Genomic DNA, 14,795 nt, shown 5'->3' on the forward strand with positions numbered 1-14,795 from the left:
CAAGCGCTCACTGGTGGCGCAACAAGCGCCACCAGCCACGTGCTTCGAGTATCGCTTTTCATTTGCTGAACACTGTACATTTTAGCAAACCACTCATCAATGTTCTCAGTAACAATAGACACAAACATTTTTTTTATTGCGATAGCAATTATATGGACACTTCAACCGGATTTCTGCCGTCGCCGTCAGGTTTCGTATAGATTCCAAGGGCGATAAAATTGTCGCCACACGCCGTGTGCACGAGTCCCCCGATAGCGCGCGGGAGACGCGCGCTATCACGGATAGCGAACGCACGGCGGAAAGCAAACACGACCGTCGCGCGAAAGGCCATGGGGGTATGGGGAGAGGGAGGCGGGGTGACGCTGTGCTACAGCACCAAATGCGTATCTTGCAACCGTGCGCAAGGGGAACTGGCAACGCAATCTCCCAGGCGACAGCAAAAAAGCGGGAAGGCAGTGCGGGAGGGAGGGGGGGGGGGGGGAGCAGCTTCTACTCTGCCAACAAATACGCTTGCACTGGCTGTGGTGGAGGTCGCCCGTACCGTCTCTTATCTCCACACGGCTCTGACCTTTGTATGTGCTGTGCATTCGCCACTCAGTTTCCAGTGAAGCGATAGACCGCACGATTCTTCGCACGCTACGGCGGCTGCGCTTGCTGCCAGCATTTTGACAGTCGTTGTCTGCAGTCATTCAGTGTGATCTATCCATGTTTGCTTGTACGCGATGCCACCACGCTTGTCAATTCAGTTAGAAAGCAAATGTGTCCAAGTTTATGCAGCCGATAAAACTACTATCCCTACTCTGAATAGCTCTCTGCTAATTTGCTATCGCCTTTCGGGCGAAACTGCGACATTTTTTTGTTTACACAATAAATCTAATCGAAAATAATTCGTGGGCTTATTTGCAATCTGTTCTCTACAGTGGAGCCCCATATAATGATTTCACTTAGAGTGAACTTCTTAACAATCAAAATGTTTCACACGGAGTTTATGAAGGAGAGGTCCCGTTATAACGACCCAGTGCCCAGTTCCAACAAACAGAATGAACCGCAGCCTCTTGACGAGCATGGGGAGGACGTCTCCATATGCCACACGAGGCAGCCAACTATTGCAGTGCAGCACGTCCTCCCTTGCCAACTGCGGGTGAACACTGGAAGAAGATGTCTCGATCTCTGATCATGCGCTTATTTTAGAGGTGCGACAACTACCGAACATGGGTGCGTCCTGCAATGGCATCTAGGAAGCCAGCCAGCCTCCAACTATGACCTCGGTGGTCTCGACATCACCTACCTTAAGCTTCAAGCTCGTGCCAGGGATTTGATTCACAACCACATTGACAGCTTGGCAAATCTGGATTACCATTATCAGATTAACAGTGCTTAACCAAATTTAATCATTTATTTCTGCTAATCAGAGTAGTGCATGTCATTGTTAAAATAAAGTGTGTCTTCTTGCTCAGTTCATTGTGGGTAGTTTTGAGGGTAAGCCCAAATATAACAAATTTCTGATACTATAGCAAACACATTTTGTGCAATGAAGCTGTTCATCTGGGCTCGACTGTATGGTACACTTTTTTTATAACACCCCCCTAGGCCTGGTATGAAGCCCAAACCTTGCACAAGAGACCGAGAAAGTAAGATTTCGAGAAAGTGAAACCACTAGAAAATAGAAAACCAAACTCTATATTCTGCATAAATTTCATCCAGTTAGCTAAATATTAACCTCTGAGGAGCATCTCCCTTAAAGTAAGGTACATAGTGCCACAGGACATGCACTTCATATGTGCTTTTCATTTTAGGTGCAGCACTTGTGCATTTCATAACTTAGCTGCATCCTCTACGAGAATGAACTAGTGCTTAGGCTTTCGTGTGCCATTGGGAGAGTGCCAGCATTTAAAAACAAGCATCATGTTGCATAATCATCCACCCATTCATTCCCATAATGTTATCAAGGTAGGCATCATGCTACAGCTTTTGAGAGCGCAGTACTCCGACAATGCATGTTGTTGTCACAGGAAAGGTTGCTCCTGCACTGGCAATAGCAAGTATGGTCGGATCATGAAAAAGGTGGGCTGAATCAGTGCTGCTTCTCGTCTCCATTCAGCCATAAGAAAAAATAGACCATCTCGGGATGACTGTCGACATTCATGCAATTAGCACTGTAGCAACACACAGAACTTCCATTGCCAAAACATGTCAAGCCTTTGAACACGCTGCACCACCCAGTGGCGGCGCCATGAAGTCTGCACATGTCTGAATATTGACGTGAAATAAGTTGGCACGTGGTGACACTGGCCCCTTGAGGTGAGAACGACGAAGTTCGTGGTTGCGCACGCGCTCTCCGGGGTCCAGCCATTGCTAAAGGCTGATGTGTTTTTTGCCTATCTGTTACTGGTCAACTATTCTTGCTGTACTAGCTGGGTGACATTTCTGGTGGAAGTGCTAGGTACGGTCGATGTTAAGATCTTCAGATGGTACCCCAGACCTAAGCCCGGCGAGTAGTTCGGCCGAGCTTACCCCTGTGCACGTTCGTACCAGCCGACGTCTCCAGGGACTCCAGCCACAACACGGTCTGCTACCCGAACAAAGTAGAATGACGAACCAACCACCTCCTTGCCGCTACTGCAGCATCACACGTGGTCGTCAATCAGACGTGGACGCCGAATCCGTTCCACGGGAGTGCTTCAGAGGACGCCGACAACTGGCTTGACCATTTTGACCGGGTCACCAACCTCAACGACTGGACCCACAAGCGTAAGCTACGCTACGTGTACTTTGCTCTTGAAGATTCTGCGAAAACATGGCTTGAGAACCATGAGGCGACACTGACGTCAAGGGAAGAATTTCATCGGCAGTTCTTCAATGCCTTCGCCAGGGCGGACAGGAAGGAGAGGGCGGAGTTAGCAATAGAGACGAGAATTCAAGGCCCGAATGAGTGAGTGACTGCGCACGTAGAAGACATGAATCGACTCTTCAGACGTGCGGACCCTTCTATGACTGAAGCAAAGAAGGTGCGCCATCTAATGCGTGGAGTCAAAGAGGAAATCTTTGCTGGCCTCATCCGAAATCCGCCGATGACACTTTCAGAGTTCCACGACGAAGCCACTACCATGGAAAAGGCCCTTCAACAGCGGGCCACGCAACACAACCGCGACGCCGTGATTTCAAGGGAGCTCTCTGCCGTTACCCTCGGCAACGACATCGATGCATTGCGCGAACTCATCAGGGCTGTCATCAAGGAGGACCTGCAGAAGATGCAGACGACCGCTGCCTCTGTGGGACAACTTTCTATTGTGGAAATGGTGCGCACCGAGGTCCGACAGGCCGTCCATGTTCCTGGACAGTATGAGGCACCACAGCAGGGACTGCATGCTGAAATGAGTTACGCTGAAGGAGTATGCCGTCCACCAACCTCAAGTGCATACAGCGTGATACACCCCGCTCAGCAAATGGACGCAAGCTTCAGACCTCGCAGCCCACCGCACATCGCCGAAGCAAGAACTGGGAAGAGCGACGTCTGGCACACCAAAGACTACAAGCCCCTTTGTTATAATTGTGGCGAAGCCAGGCACATCTAGAGAATGTGTCCTTACGTCATGTGGGGCTGCGTGGATTCTTGCCAAATGCACCTCGTCCACGACCTGGTGAGCGGCCGCAGGAAATAGTTTCGTCACGAATCGTCACAATGGCGATCAACGATGGCATGAGCCCCGTTCATCGTCTCCTGCTCGTTACAGGTCACCGTCACCAAGCCAAGCCTTCTCCCGCGGTGCTCTCAGACGCCGCTCGCCTAGCCCGGCAGGTCGGGAAAACTAAGTTCAGCGACCTTCGGAGGTGAGGTCACCGACGTTGACTGTGCGCAAGATCCTATACTACTACGACAACGACGAAAACAGAACGACGCAGACATATAGGTGCAGTCAAACACCGTACGAGAGGTAGTAACGTCGAACATTACGTCACCGTAGACGACGAAGAAATAACGGCGTTAATCGACACTGGAGCAAACACCTCAGTTATGAGCATGGACCTTGCCTGCAAGGTGAAGAAAGTTTCTACCGAGTGAACTGGGGTCACAGATTCGCACTGCAGGAGGCCATCTGCTAACCCCGGTAGGAAGATGCACAGCGCGAGTGAGCATTCGTGGGTTTACGTACCTTGGAGATTTCGTTAGCCTCCCAAGCTGTTCGAGGGACCTAATTCTGGGAATGGACTTTCTGCAGGCTAATGGAGCCAAGATTAACTTACAAAAGTCGCTGGTAACGTTTTCGACGGCGCAGGCCTTAGCAGGGAGCAGCAGTGATGACACATATGTCAACGATTTGAGGATTGTCGACGAGAACATCACGGTGCCGCCAAGAAGCAGCGTATTGATCCTAGTAACCTGCGACGCATTCGACGACTATGAGGGTACTGCCGAGGCAAATATCCCGCTGTTGCTCGAAAGACACATCTGCATCGCCCGGGGCCTTGTTAGAATACAGAATAAGTGCTCGCAAGTTTTGTTGACAAACTTCAGCCATGAATATCAGCACGTCCCTCAAGGTACAGCTGTACCTTCCTGAACGACGTTGCTGACTTCTCCAACGTCGGCACGTTACAAGTGACTTCACCGGGTGCAACAACTCATGCCAGCCTGAGTACCTGCGTCCACATTAATGCTGACTTAGCAGATGTACAGAAGGATCAGCTGCTGGGCCTAGTGACAGAATTCTCTGGCAGTTTTTCCACAGAATCTAAAGTCCAGCACACCTTCATTACGCAACACCGGATAGTTACAGAGGAGTCGGCGTGGCCTGTTCGTCAGCATCCATACCGTGTGTCACCTATAGAGCGGGAGGCGATTAAGCGTCATGTTCAAGAAATGCTAAATGATGACGTCATCCAGCCGTCGACAAGTCCGTGGGCATCGCCTGTTGTACTAGTAAAAAAGAAAGTCAACACACTCCACTTCTGCATTGACTACAGACGGCTTAACCGAGTCACCAAACGCGACGTTTACCCCCTGCCATGGATCGATAACGCTTTGGACTGTCTGCGTCATGTTGAGTTCTTTACTTCGTTAGACCTAAAGTCACGGTACTAGCAAATCGAAGTGGACGAGCGTGACCGTGAAAAAACCGCCTTCGTGACTCCCGACGGGCTATACGAATTTAAAGTCTTGCCTTTCGGTCTCTGTTCCGCTCCTGCTACATTTCAATGAATGATGGACACTGTACTCGTCCGACTAAAGTGGCAGACGTGTCTAGTGTACCTAGACGACGTGTTTTCCAGCACGTTCAATGAACATCTCACCCAGATACGAAGTGTCCTTACCGCAACACGCAAGGCAAACCTCACCATCAAGCCTGAAAAATGTCACTTTGGCTTCCAGGAACTCAAGTCTTTAGGCCATGTGGTCAGCTCCCAAGGAGTACGACCAGATCCAGAAAAGCTCACTGCCGCTGCCGAGTTTCCTCACCCTAAAGACAAGAAGGCTGTTCAGCGGTTCCTGGGCCTCTGCGTTTACTACCGTCGTTTCATTGAAGGCTTCTCAAGGATTGCTGAACCTCTCCCGAGACTGATGCGACAAGATGTGCCCTTTGCGTGGACGGAAGACCAAGGGCAGGCCTTCACCGAATTGCGTAAACGCCTTCAATCCGCTCCAGTGCTAACGCATTTTGATGACACCGCGGCAACTGAAATTCGCACAGACGCAAGCAATGTAGGACTCGGGGCCTTTCTGGTTGAATGGCAAGACAGTGCAGAACGCGTAATTGCGTATGCAAGCCATGGTCTTACAAAAGCAGAAGCTAATTATTCAACCACCGAAAAAGAATGTTTAGCAATCGTGTGGGCCATCAGCAAGTTCCGACCTTACTTATACGGCCGGCCATTTCGAGCGATCAGTGACCACCATTCACACTGCTGGCTTGCCAATCTACGAGATGCATCAGGTCGCCTCGCTCGTTGGAGCCTCCGCCTCCAGGAATACGACATAATCGTCTACAGATCGGGCGATAAGCATAGCGACGCTGACTGCTTGTCACGTTCGCCTATTCCCTTGACACCCTTCGACTTGGAGCTAGATTTGCCATTTCTTGGTGTCGTCGATGTAGTACGCATGGCTGACTATTAACGTACAGACTCTAAACTGCTTCCAGTCATCCGATATCTCGAGGGAGCTGACGTTGTCCCACGCCCACTTTCACGAGGACTGACATCGTACTGCCTGCGGAACGATGTCCTGTACAAGAAAAATTTCGAGAACAGCCAAGAAACGTTCCTTCTCGTCGTTCCGACGGCGCTGCGCGAGGAAGTTTTACAGGTGTGTCGAGGCGATCCCTGTGCCGGCCACTTAGGCTTCGCGAGGACATTAGCGCTCATACGGCAGAAATACTATTGGCCACATCTATTTTCCTCGGTTCAGCGCTATGTGCGAACGTGTGTCGTTCCGACGGCGCTGCGCGAGGAAGTTTTACAGGTGTGTCGAGGCGATCCCTGTGCTGGCCACTTAGGCTTCGCGAGGACAATAGCGCTCATACGGCAGAAATACTATTGGCCACATCTATTTTCCTTGGTTCAGCGCTATGTGCGAACGTGCCACGACTTTCAGAGGCATAAAGTCCCACCCGTCAAGCCGGCCTGCCTCCTTCAGCGTTTGGATCCGCCTCCGGCGCCGTTCCAGCAAGTGGAAATGGACCTTCTTGGTCCGTTCCCCACATCTTCCTTGCAAAACAAGTGGATAATCATGGCAACTGATTATTTAACTCGCTATGCGGAGACAAAAGCTGTGCCGCGGGGTATTGCTGCTGAAGTCGCCAGCTTCTTCGTCCACAACATCGTGCTTCGGCACGGTGCACCCGCTGTGCTCATTACTGACCGCGGTGCAGCATTTACAGCAGAGTTGTTGCAACAACTCGTCATGCTGACGCACACCGACCACCGAAGGACCACAGCCTATCATCCCCAGACTAACGGCTTAACAGAGCGCCTGAACAGAACATTGGCCGACATGCTATCCATGTAGATTGATGTGGAACACAAAACATGGGATGAAATTTTGCCATACGTGACGTTTGCTTACAATACCGCTGTGCAGGAGACCACCGAGTTCACACCATTTGAGCTCGTTTACGGACGTCGTGTTACAAACCCCTTAGACGCCATGCTCCCGGTAGACCGCGGAACCACAAGGAATGACACCACTGAAGAATCCGTCGAGAAAGCAGAGGAAGCTCACCAGCTTGCCCGGAATCGCATCCGCACCCAGCAGAATACCGACGCCTGCCGTTACAACCGGACCCGACGGAACATCCAGTACTCACCAGGTGACCGCGTGTGGGTGTGGACACCTATCCGACACAGTGGGCTCTCGGAGAAATTGTTGTGCCGCTATTTCGGCCCCTACGAAATTGTACGCCACCTCAGTGATGGGAACTACGAGGTGGTGCCTCAAAGCTCTGATCCTGGTTCGAACCGATGCCGTCCCCGTGCTGAAGTCGTCCACGTAGTACGGATGAAGCCGTACTAAGCACGCGAGGGATAAGCAACCCTCACAAACCGCTTCAGCATTGTGTACATTCCTGTATATTTTTTTTCCTTTAAATGTTGGCACTCTTGCCCATAGTGCTCGCCCGCTGCCCTTGAAGTGACTGGGTCAGTCGCTTTTTTGAGGGGTGCAATGACGCGAAATAAGTTGGCACGTGGTGACACTGGCCCCTCGAGGTGAGAATGACAAAGTTCGTGATTGCGCGCGCGCTCTCCGAGGCCCAGCCATTGCTAAAGGCTGGCGTGTTTTTGTCTATCTGTTGCTGGTCAACTATTCTTGCTGTACTAGCTGGGTGACAGTACACCCAGCTAGTACAGCTGCTACACTACTAGCTGTACTAGCTGCTAGTACTAGCTGTACAGCTAGTACAGCTAGTACTAGCTGCTAGTACTAGCTGTACAGCTAGTACAGCTAGTACAGTACAGCAGTACAGCCAGTACAGCAGTACTGGAGAAATTTCGAAAGATATTTTTAAATTGAAGAGCAGCAAACACCCAATGGCACATGCACAGTGACCCAAGTTGGCATGATTAGACAGAGACAAACATACATACCGTAAATTGAGTGGAGTTCACAAAGAAATGCAATAAAACATGCCCGATGTTTGGTTTATGAACCTCAGCACAGCAGCCCGATGCTTTACACATTGACCCAAGTTGGCGTGGGAAAGGTTACGTACAGAAAGACATACCACAAACTAGGTAAGGTTCCCAATCGCATTAAAAGTAAGTTTATTGTTGTGTCATTAGTAAAGGCTGAAAGCTCACACTCTCAATGGCAGCACAGAACATCTAAGTTCACTTGCAAGCACAGAACATCTAAGAACCTTGACGCTCGTTATGGTTCAGATGAAGATATCACGGGAAATGTAATGTGCACTCACATAATGAAAAGTAGAGCAGACCTAGTTGGACTGAATGCAAGGCGTACTCAAGGGCTACTCAATGAATAAAAAAACTTGCCTCCTCGAAACCAGGGTCTGTGAGATGGCTGGTAGGCACCGTCGGCTGCGAGGTCACCTACGTGCACAGGTTAGAGTCCAGAAACAAGCAAGCTCACAAAAGGTCAAAGTTAAACAAACTGCTACCACAAAGATGCTGCTCAGTAATCATGAAACAGAAGGCAAGGTTAAACATGTCGATAAGGACAATCTGCACGAGACAAGAACTGACAGACAAAAATGACAGATTTAAAGCAGTTCACAAGCTCTGCCACAGAATGCCATCCTGCCGCAGAGAGCACTCACTTGAAATCTGCATTTGTACCACTCAGCCATAGCGGGTACAAGCATTCCTAATGCTGAAGCAGCACCTGTATCCTGCTTTCTGAGATGTTGATAGTTTCAGAAGAAACCTAGCTACAGTGTAAACCGCTTATAATGTAAGTCACCGGAGTTGTGAATATCTGCACTATAAGCGGTACCGCACTATAACCAAAACAACTATTTTCAAGCCCTGCACGTATGCAAAAAAAAACATGTAGACCAAGCAGCCGCTCTTCTCCGAGAATCGAAACGTGCACTAGAGAGGTTTGCATCCATTTAAATTTATGAACGTTGCAAGGTTAATGTCCAAGTACATACCATCTTCGCATGAAGCAGACAAAGTAATAATTAAAAAAAATGTCTCAGTTTTGCCCAAAAGGTGAAGCATCAGTTGCGATAACAAATTAGTAGAGAGCTATAAGGAGTAGGGATAGTAGCTTTATCGGCTGCATAAACTTGACACATTCGCTTACTAACTGAATTAACAAGCGTGGCGTCAACGCACACAAGCAAACATGAATAGACTCGATGACCGCAGACAACCACTGTCAAAACGCTGGCGTAGGGAAACGCGGCCTCCACAGCGAGCGAAGGTTTGTGCGGTCTATCGCTTCAACGGAAACTGAGCGGCGTAAGCACAGCGCAAACAAAGGTCAGAGCCGTGTGGAGATCGCTTTCAAGATACGGTGCGCGCGACAACACCGACAGCCGACACAGGTGCAAAGTACAAGAACGCATTTGTTGCCAGAGTAGAATCCGCGCCCGCCCCCCCCCCCCCCCCCAACCCTCCCGTGCTGCCTTCCCGCTTAGTTCCTTTTGCGTGGGAGATTGCATCGCCAGATCCCCTTGCACCCGGTTGCAAGATACGCATTCAGTGATGCAACACAGTGTCGCCCTCCCTCCCTCCCATACCCCCCTGGCCTTTCGCGCAATAAAAGTCGCATTTGCTCTCCGCTGTGCTTTCACTCGCACATACGGCGCACGGCGACGATTTTATCGCCCTTGGACTCGTGCTCCACGTCTCATGCTCCTCCTCCGCATCACCCTCGTTGATCTCCTCTCCCATCGGTGGAAGCACCACGTTAAGAAGCTTGGTCGCTACCGCTCTTGTCGGCGAGATTTTCCCGCGGAAGCCGCATTATAACCGGTATTTCGTCTCACACGGCTGCACTGTAAGCGGTATGCGTATACATGGAGTGCTATGGGAAACATGGAGTGCTATGAGTGCTAACGGGAGTCTGAAAAGACCCTACTATATCCGGTCCTGCACTATAGGAGGTTACGTTATAAGTGGTCTATACTGTATAACTTGGTTCCCGAATGGCCACACTCTCGTGGCATGTGAGTGGCAAGCAGCACTTTTCGGTGAATAAAACCTCAAATGCAACTTCTGAGAAAGACTAATTTGATAAATAGGCTCTCTCATCATTTTTGTTCTGAGCAGTAACAAATGGCCTCCTACGTTAAGAACCACTACATGCAAACAGAGCATCTAGTCAAAGGCTCATACACAAGCGTTCACTATCATAATATTACGGCTGGAACATACTTTCTTAAGCAGCAGTCGTTATCCATGGCGGCAGCAGCACAATGAAGCATGCACTTTCAGAATAGAGAGGCTTAGTTTATCGTACGCTATAAAATAGCGTGTCACTGCGCATGCGCAGAACGCCAAGGGACCCGTAGCGTGTAGCGTATGCACGCTATTTCTCAGATTTCGCGTTACTGGCTTTGCGTGGTTTAAATAGTTTACGTAAAACATGGTGGCGGTCTCTGCTGCCCGCTTTGAATTGAATTTGGTGTAGCTTTTGTAGAATTCTCTTTGTTCATAGCAAATGATTGCGTAAATGGCTTTTACTTGGTCTCAGGTCGTTTCGACGACAGTGTATTACGGATAACCTCGCGAAGTTTTCGAGATCACTTCTTGTTTCGAACGAGTCGAAGCCTAACATGAGAACACTTCGAGATGTCAGCACCCCCTAGCGGTGAAGTGGGGAGATAGGTACGACGATGGCATATGGCCTCTGAGATCACAAGATCTCGCAGGTCAACTAAAACTGTAATAAATGTGCACAGCTTGGCATACTTAGTACTATAGCGTATAGCATAAGCTATACACAGTGGGCATAGGAGAGCAGCGACGATGTTGTTGCTCAAAATCCCCTTCTGCTTTCATATGCAGTTCATCGCCTTATTCTTTGGATGGCTACCCACGCCTGCGCAAGCGGTCGGACCAGCTCCTCCTGCATCGACGCCGTTGCCGTTATCATCACCGCCCTTGATACCTTCGGCGACAGCGATCGATTATGTCGGGTACGAGCTTTGCCCTGGTGCCACCTTCCCATCATGGTCAAGCACGGCATCAGCACTGCCATCGACAGCATCTTGCCGCAGGGATTTAAAGGACTTCCATCCGCTTTCCACCTTCAGTGGGCACGGGAGAGCAGCGACGATGTTGTTGCTCAAAATCCCCTTCTGCTTTCATATGCAGGTTGGCGCAGCCCCGTCTCTTTCTTGTAAACGTTCAAGCAACAGATGTCTCTTGCTCTTCCCGTGCCCAAGTGTTGTTTGCGATACCTTTTACGACTGTATATTTGCCGTTAAACTCCTGATGCTAAGCGGTGACGTAGAACAAAACCCCGGTCCGCCTCAGCCTGACCCTAGCAAATTGCACAAGGAACTGCTTGATGCCATTACTGCATTGTCAACAGAATTTGACAAGCGTCACGTGGAAGTAATGGAATTCTTGGCCGAGTTAAAGGAAAACCAAGAAGCACTTACGCAAAAAGTCGCAGATCTTACAGAAAGATTGGTAACTTTAAAGTCTACTGTTGAATCTATTGAAAATACGTCGGCGCCAGCTAAAATTAACCGCCTTGTTCATGAAACTGTTAGAACTGAAGGTGCCGCACTCAACTCAAGGCTTGACGAGTTGGAAGATCGGTCTCGAAGGGATAATTTATTATTTTATGGCATATCTGACAGTGCTAACGAGACGTGGGCACAGTCCAAAGACTGTATCAAAGATCTGCTGTAGTGTCATCTAAGCTTGAATGTTACCAACAATATTGTCACGTAGTAGTGACGCTCAAGAAAACAGCCGTAAAACTGTGTATAACGAAACTGATTCTTTATTGGGCGAACCTGTGCCCACAAAAGCAAGCTACACTCAAAGCACAACGATGGCGGCGAACACAGTCGGCGATCGTCGAAAAATCTGATCAGCGGCGCGACGCGTCGGCTTTTATACCTGAGTCATCGAAGGTCCCAGATTAATCCCTGATGCCCGCGTGTCTTCCAGAAAGTTCTAGACAATTCGCGTCGGTCACACAATCAGATAACATAAGCGTCGCTGAAAACAGGCAACGAAAAGAAGCATCGATTAACGTTCTAGAAACTTCCGATACACGAGCATCCTGCGCCGAGCGATAACGTTTAACATTTGTTAGCCGGTGGAAAGCGGCCATCGGCGAAAGATAAACATGTATACGTGTCAATACCCTCCCCTTAAAAAGCATCGTCCCGATGCTACAAACACGAAAGCGAAAACAAAACCACGCGTACAGAAAGGGACAAAAATAACAAAGCAACAAAGGACCTAAGTTCCTCAGCGGGCGTAGAAAGGCTTAAGACACACCACGTGGATGACTTCAGGTCGTGCGCGGCGCCGCTGTGATTGCAAAATACCGTCCGGCACGACCTCATAGTCCAGTGCGCTATTACGTCGGATGATCTTATATGGTCCGAAATAGCGACGTAAGTGTTTCTCGCTAAGTCCTCGTCGGCGTATCGGAGTCCAGACCTAAACACGGTCTCCGGGCTGGTACTCGACGTAGCGTCGTCGAAGATTGTAGTGTCGGCTGTCGGTTCTCTGCTGGTTCTTGATGCGCAGGCCGGCGAGCTGTCGACCTTCTTCGGCACGCTGCAAATAGGTGGCAACGTCGAGATTTTCTTCGTCGGAGACATCCGGTAGCATGGCGTCAAGCGTCGTTGCCGGTTTCCTTCCGTAGACCAGGTTGAACGGCGCCATGTGCGTCGTTTCTTGCATGGCCGTGTTGTATGCGAAGGTCACGTACGGAAGGATGGCATCCCACATCTTGTGTTCGACGTTGACGTACATTGCCAGCATGTCGGCGATGGTCTTATTTAGGCGCTCGGTGAGGCCATTCGTCTGCGGGTGGTAGGCGCTGGTCCAGCAATGGCTTGTCTGGCTGTACCGCAGGATGGCTTGAGTTAGTTCTGCCGTAAAGGCCGTGCCTCTGTCGGTGATGAGGACTTCTGGGGCACCGTGACGCAGGAGGATGTTCTCAACGAAGAATCGGGCTACCTGGGCGGCACTGCCTTTGGGCAAGGCTTTTGTTTCGGCGTAGCGGGTGAGGTAGTCCGTAGCAACGACGATCCATTTATTCCCGGACGGCGACGTCGGAAAAGGCCCCAGTAAGTCCATCCCGATCTGCTGGAACGGTCGGTGAGGTGGCTCGATTGGCTGTAGAAGTCCGGCTGGCCTTGTCGGCGGTGTTTTGCGTCGCTGACAGTCTCGGCATGTCCTTACGTAATGGGCGACGTCGGCAGAGAGGCGAGGCCAGTAGTATTTTTCTGGTATCCTCGCGAGAGTGCGGGAAAAACCGAGATGTCCAGCCGTTGGGTCGTCATGGAGAGCTTGCAGAACCTCTGGACGCAATGCTGAGGGTACCACGAGGAGGTAGTTGGCTCGGAGAGGCGAGAAGTTCTTCTTCAGGAGAATGTCGTTTTGCAAGAAAAACGACGCCAATCCTCGCCTGAACACCTTCGGCACAATGACGGTCTTGCCTTCCAGGTAGTCCACAAGGCTCCTTAGTTCCGGGTCGGCTCGCTGTTGTTCGGCGAATTTGTCGGCACTGATGGGTCCCAAGAAAGTGTCGTCATCCTGGTCGCCTTGTGGCGGCGGTTCGACGGGGGCGCGAGACAAGCAGTCGGCGTCAGAGTGCTTTCGCCCGGACTTTTAAACGACGGTGATGTCGAATGCTTGAAGTCTTAGACTCCATCGTGCGAGGCGACCTGAAGGATCCTTCAAGTTAGCTAGCCAACACAAGGCGTGGTGGTCGCTCACAACTTTAAAGGGCCTGCCATAGAGGTAGGGACGAAATTTTGATGTAGCCCAGATGATGGCGAGGCACTCCTTTTCTGTTGTGGAATAATTTGCTTCCGCCTTCGATAGCGACCGGCTAGCGTAACTTACAACCCTTTCTAGTCCGTCAGTCCTCTGCACAAGAACGGCGCCGAGTCCTACGCTGCTTGCGTCGGTGTGGACTTCGATATCCGCGTCTTCGTCGAAATGCGCAAGTATTGGCGGCGATTGCAGGCGTCGCTTCAGTTCTTCAAATGCTTCAACTTGCAGCGTCTCCCACTTGAACTCGACGTCGGCCTTCGTGAGGTACATCAGTCGCTAAGCGATCCGCGAAAAGTCCTTGACGAAGCGCCTGTAATAGGCGCACAGTCCAAGAAATCTACGCACTGCCTTCTTGTCGGCGGGCGGAGGAAAGTTGGAGATGGCTGCAGTTTTCTGAGGGTCGGGGAGCACTCCAGACTTGTTGATGACGTGGCCTAAGAACAAGAGCTCCTCATATGCGAAGCGGCACTTTTCGGGCTTTAACGTGAGTCCGGAGGTTTTGATTGCTTGAACTGTTTCAAGGCGCCGCAGGTGTTCTTCGAAGCTTGAGGCAAACACAACGACGTCGTCCAAATAGACCGAGGCAAGTCTGCCACTTCAAGCCTGCCAGTACTGTATCCATGACGCGTTGGAAAGTCGCAGGTGCCGAGCAAAGACCAAATGGCATGACCTTGAACTCGAACAGTCCGTCTAGTGTTATAAACGCAGTCTTCTCCCGGTCCCTCTCGTTGACTTTGATTTGCCAGTAGCCGGTTTTGAGGTCCATTGACGAAAAATACTGTGCGTTGTAGAGTCGATCCAAGGCGTCGTCAATCCGTGAGAGGGGGTATACGTCCTTCTTCGTGATCTTGTTG

General features: G+C 50.4%; 1 protein-coding gene across 4 annotated transcripts in view; it reads right to left on the reverse strand.

The window, feature by feature from the left end:
• The window catches only part of LOC119432389 (WASH complex subunit 2), a 545,737-nt gene that overhangs the window by 277,084 nt on the left and 253,858 nt on the right, over positions 1-14,795 (reverse strand). For all 4 annotated transcript variants that reach the window (XM_049658605.1, XM_049658606.1, XM_037699556.2 and 1 more), the window contains one exon: positions 8,491-8,547. In XM_049658605.1, the coding sequence (XP_049514562.1) occupies positions 8,491-8,547 (57 nt within the window). The remainder of the gene's footprint in view (positions 1-8,490; positions 8,548-14,795) is intronic.

The sequence above is a fragment of the Dermacentor silvarum genome, chromosome 11 (genome assembly GCF_013339745.2).
Source record: "Dermacentor silvarum isolate Dsil-2018 chromosome 11, BIME_Dsil_1.4, whole genome shotgun sequence".
In the NCBI taxonomy this organism is placed as follows: domain Eukaryota; kingdom Metazoa; phylum Arthropoda; class Arachnida; order Ixodida; family Ixodidae; genus Dermacentor; species Dermacentor silvarum.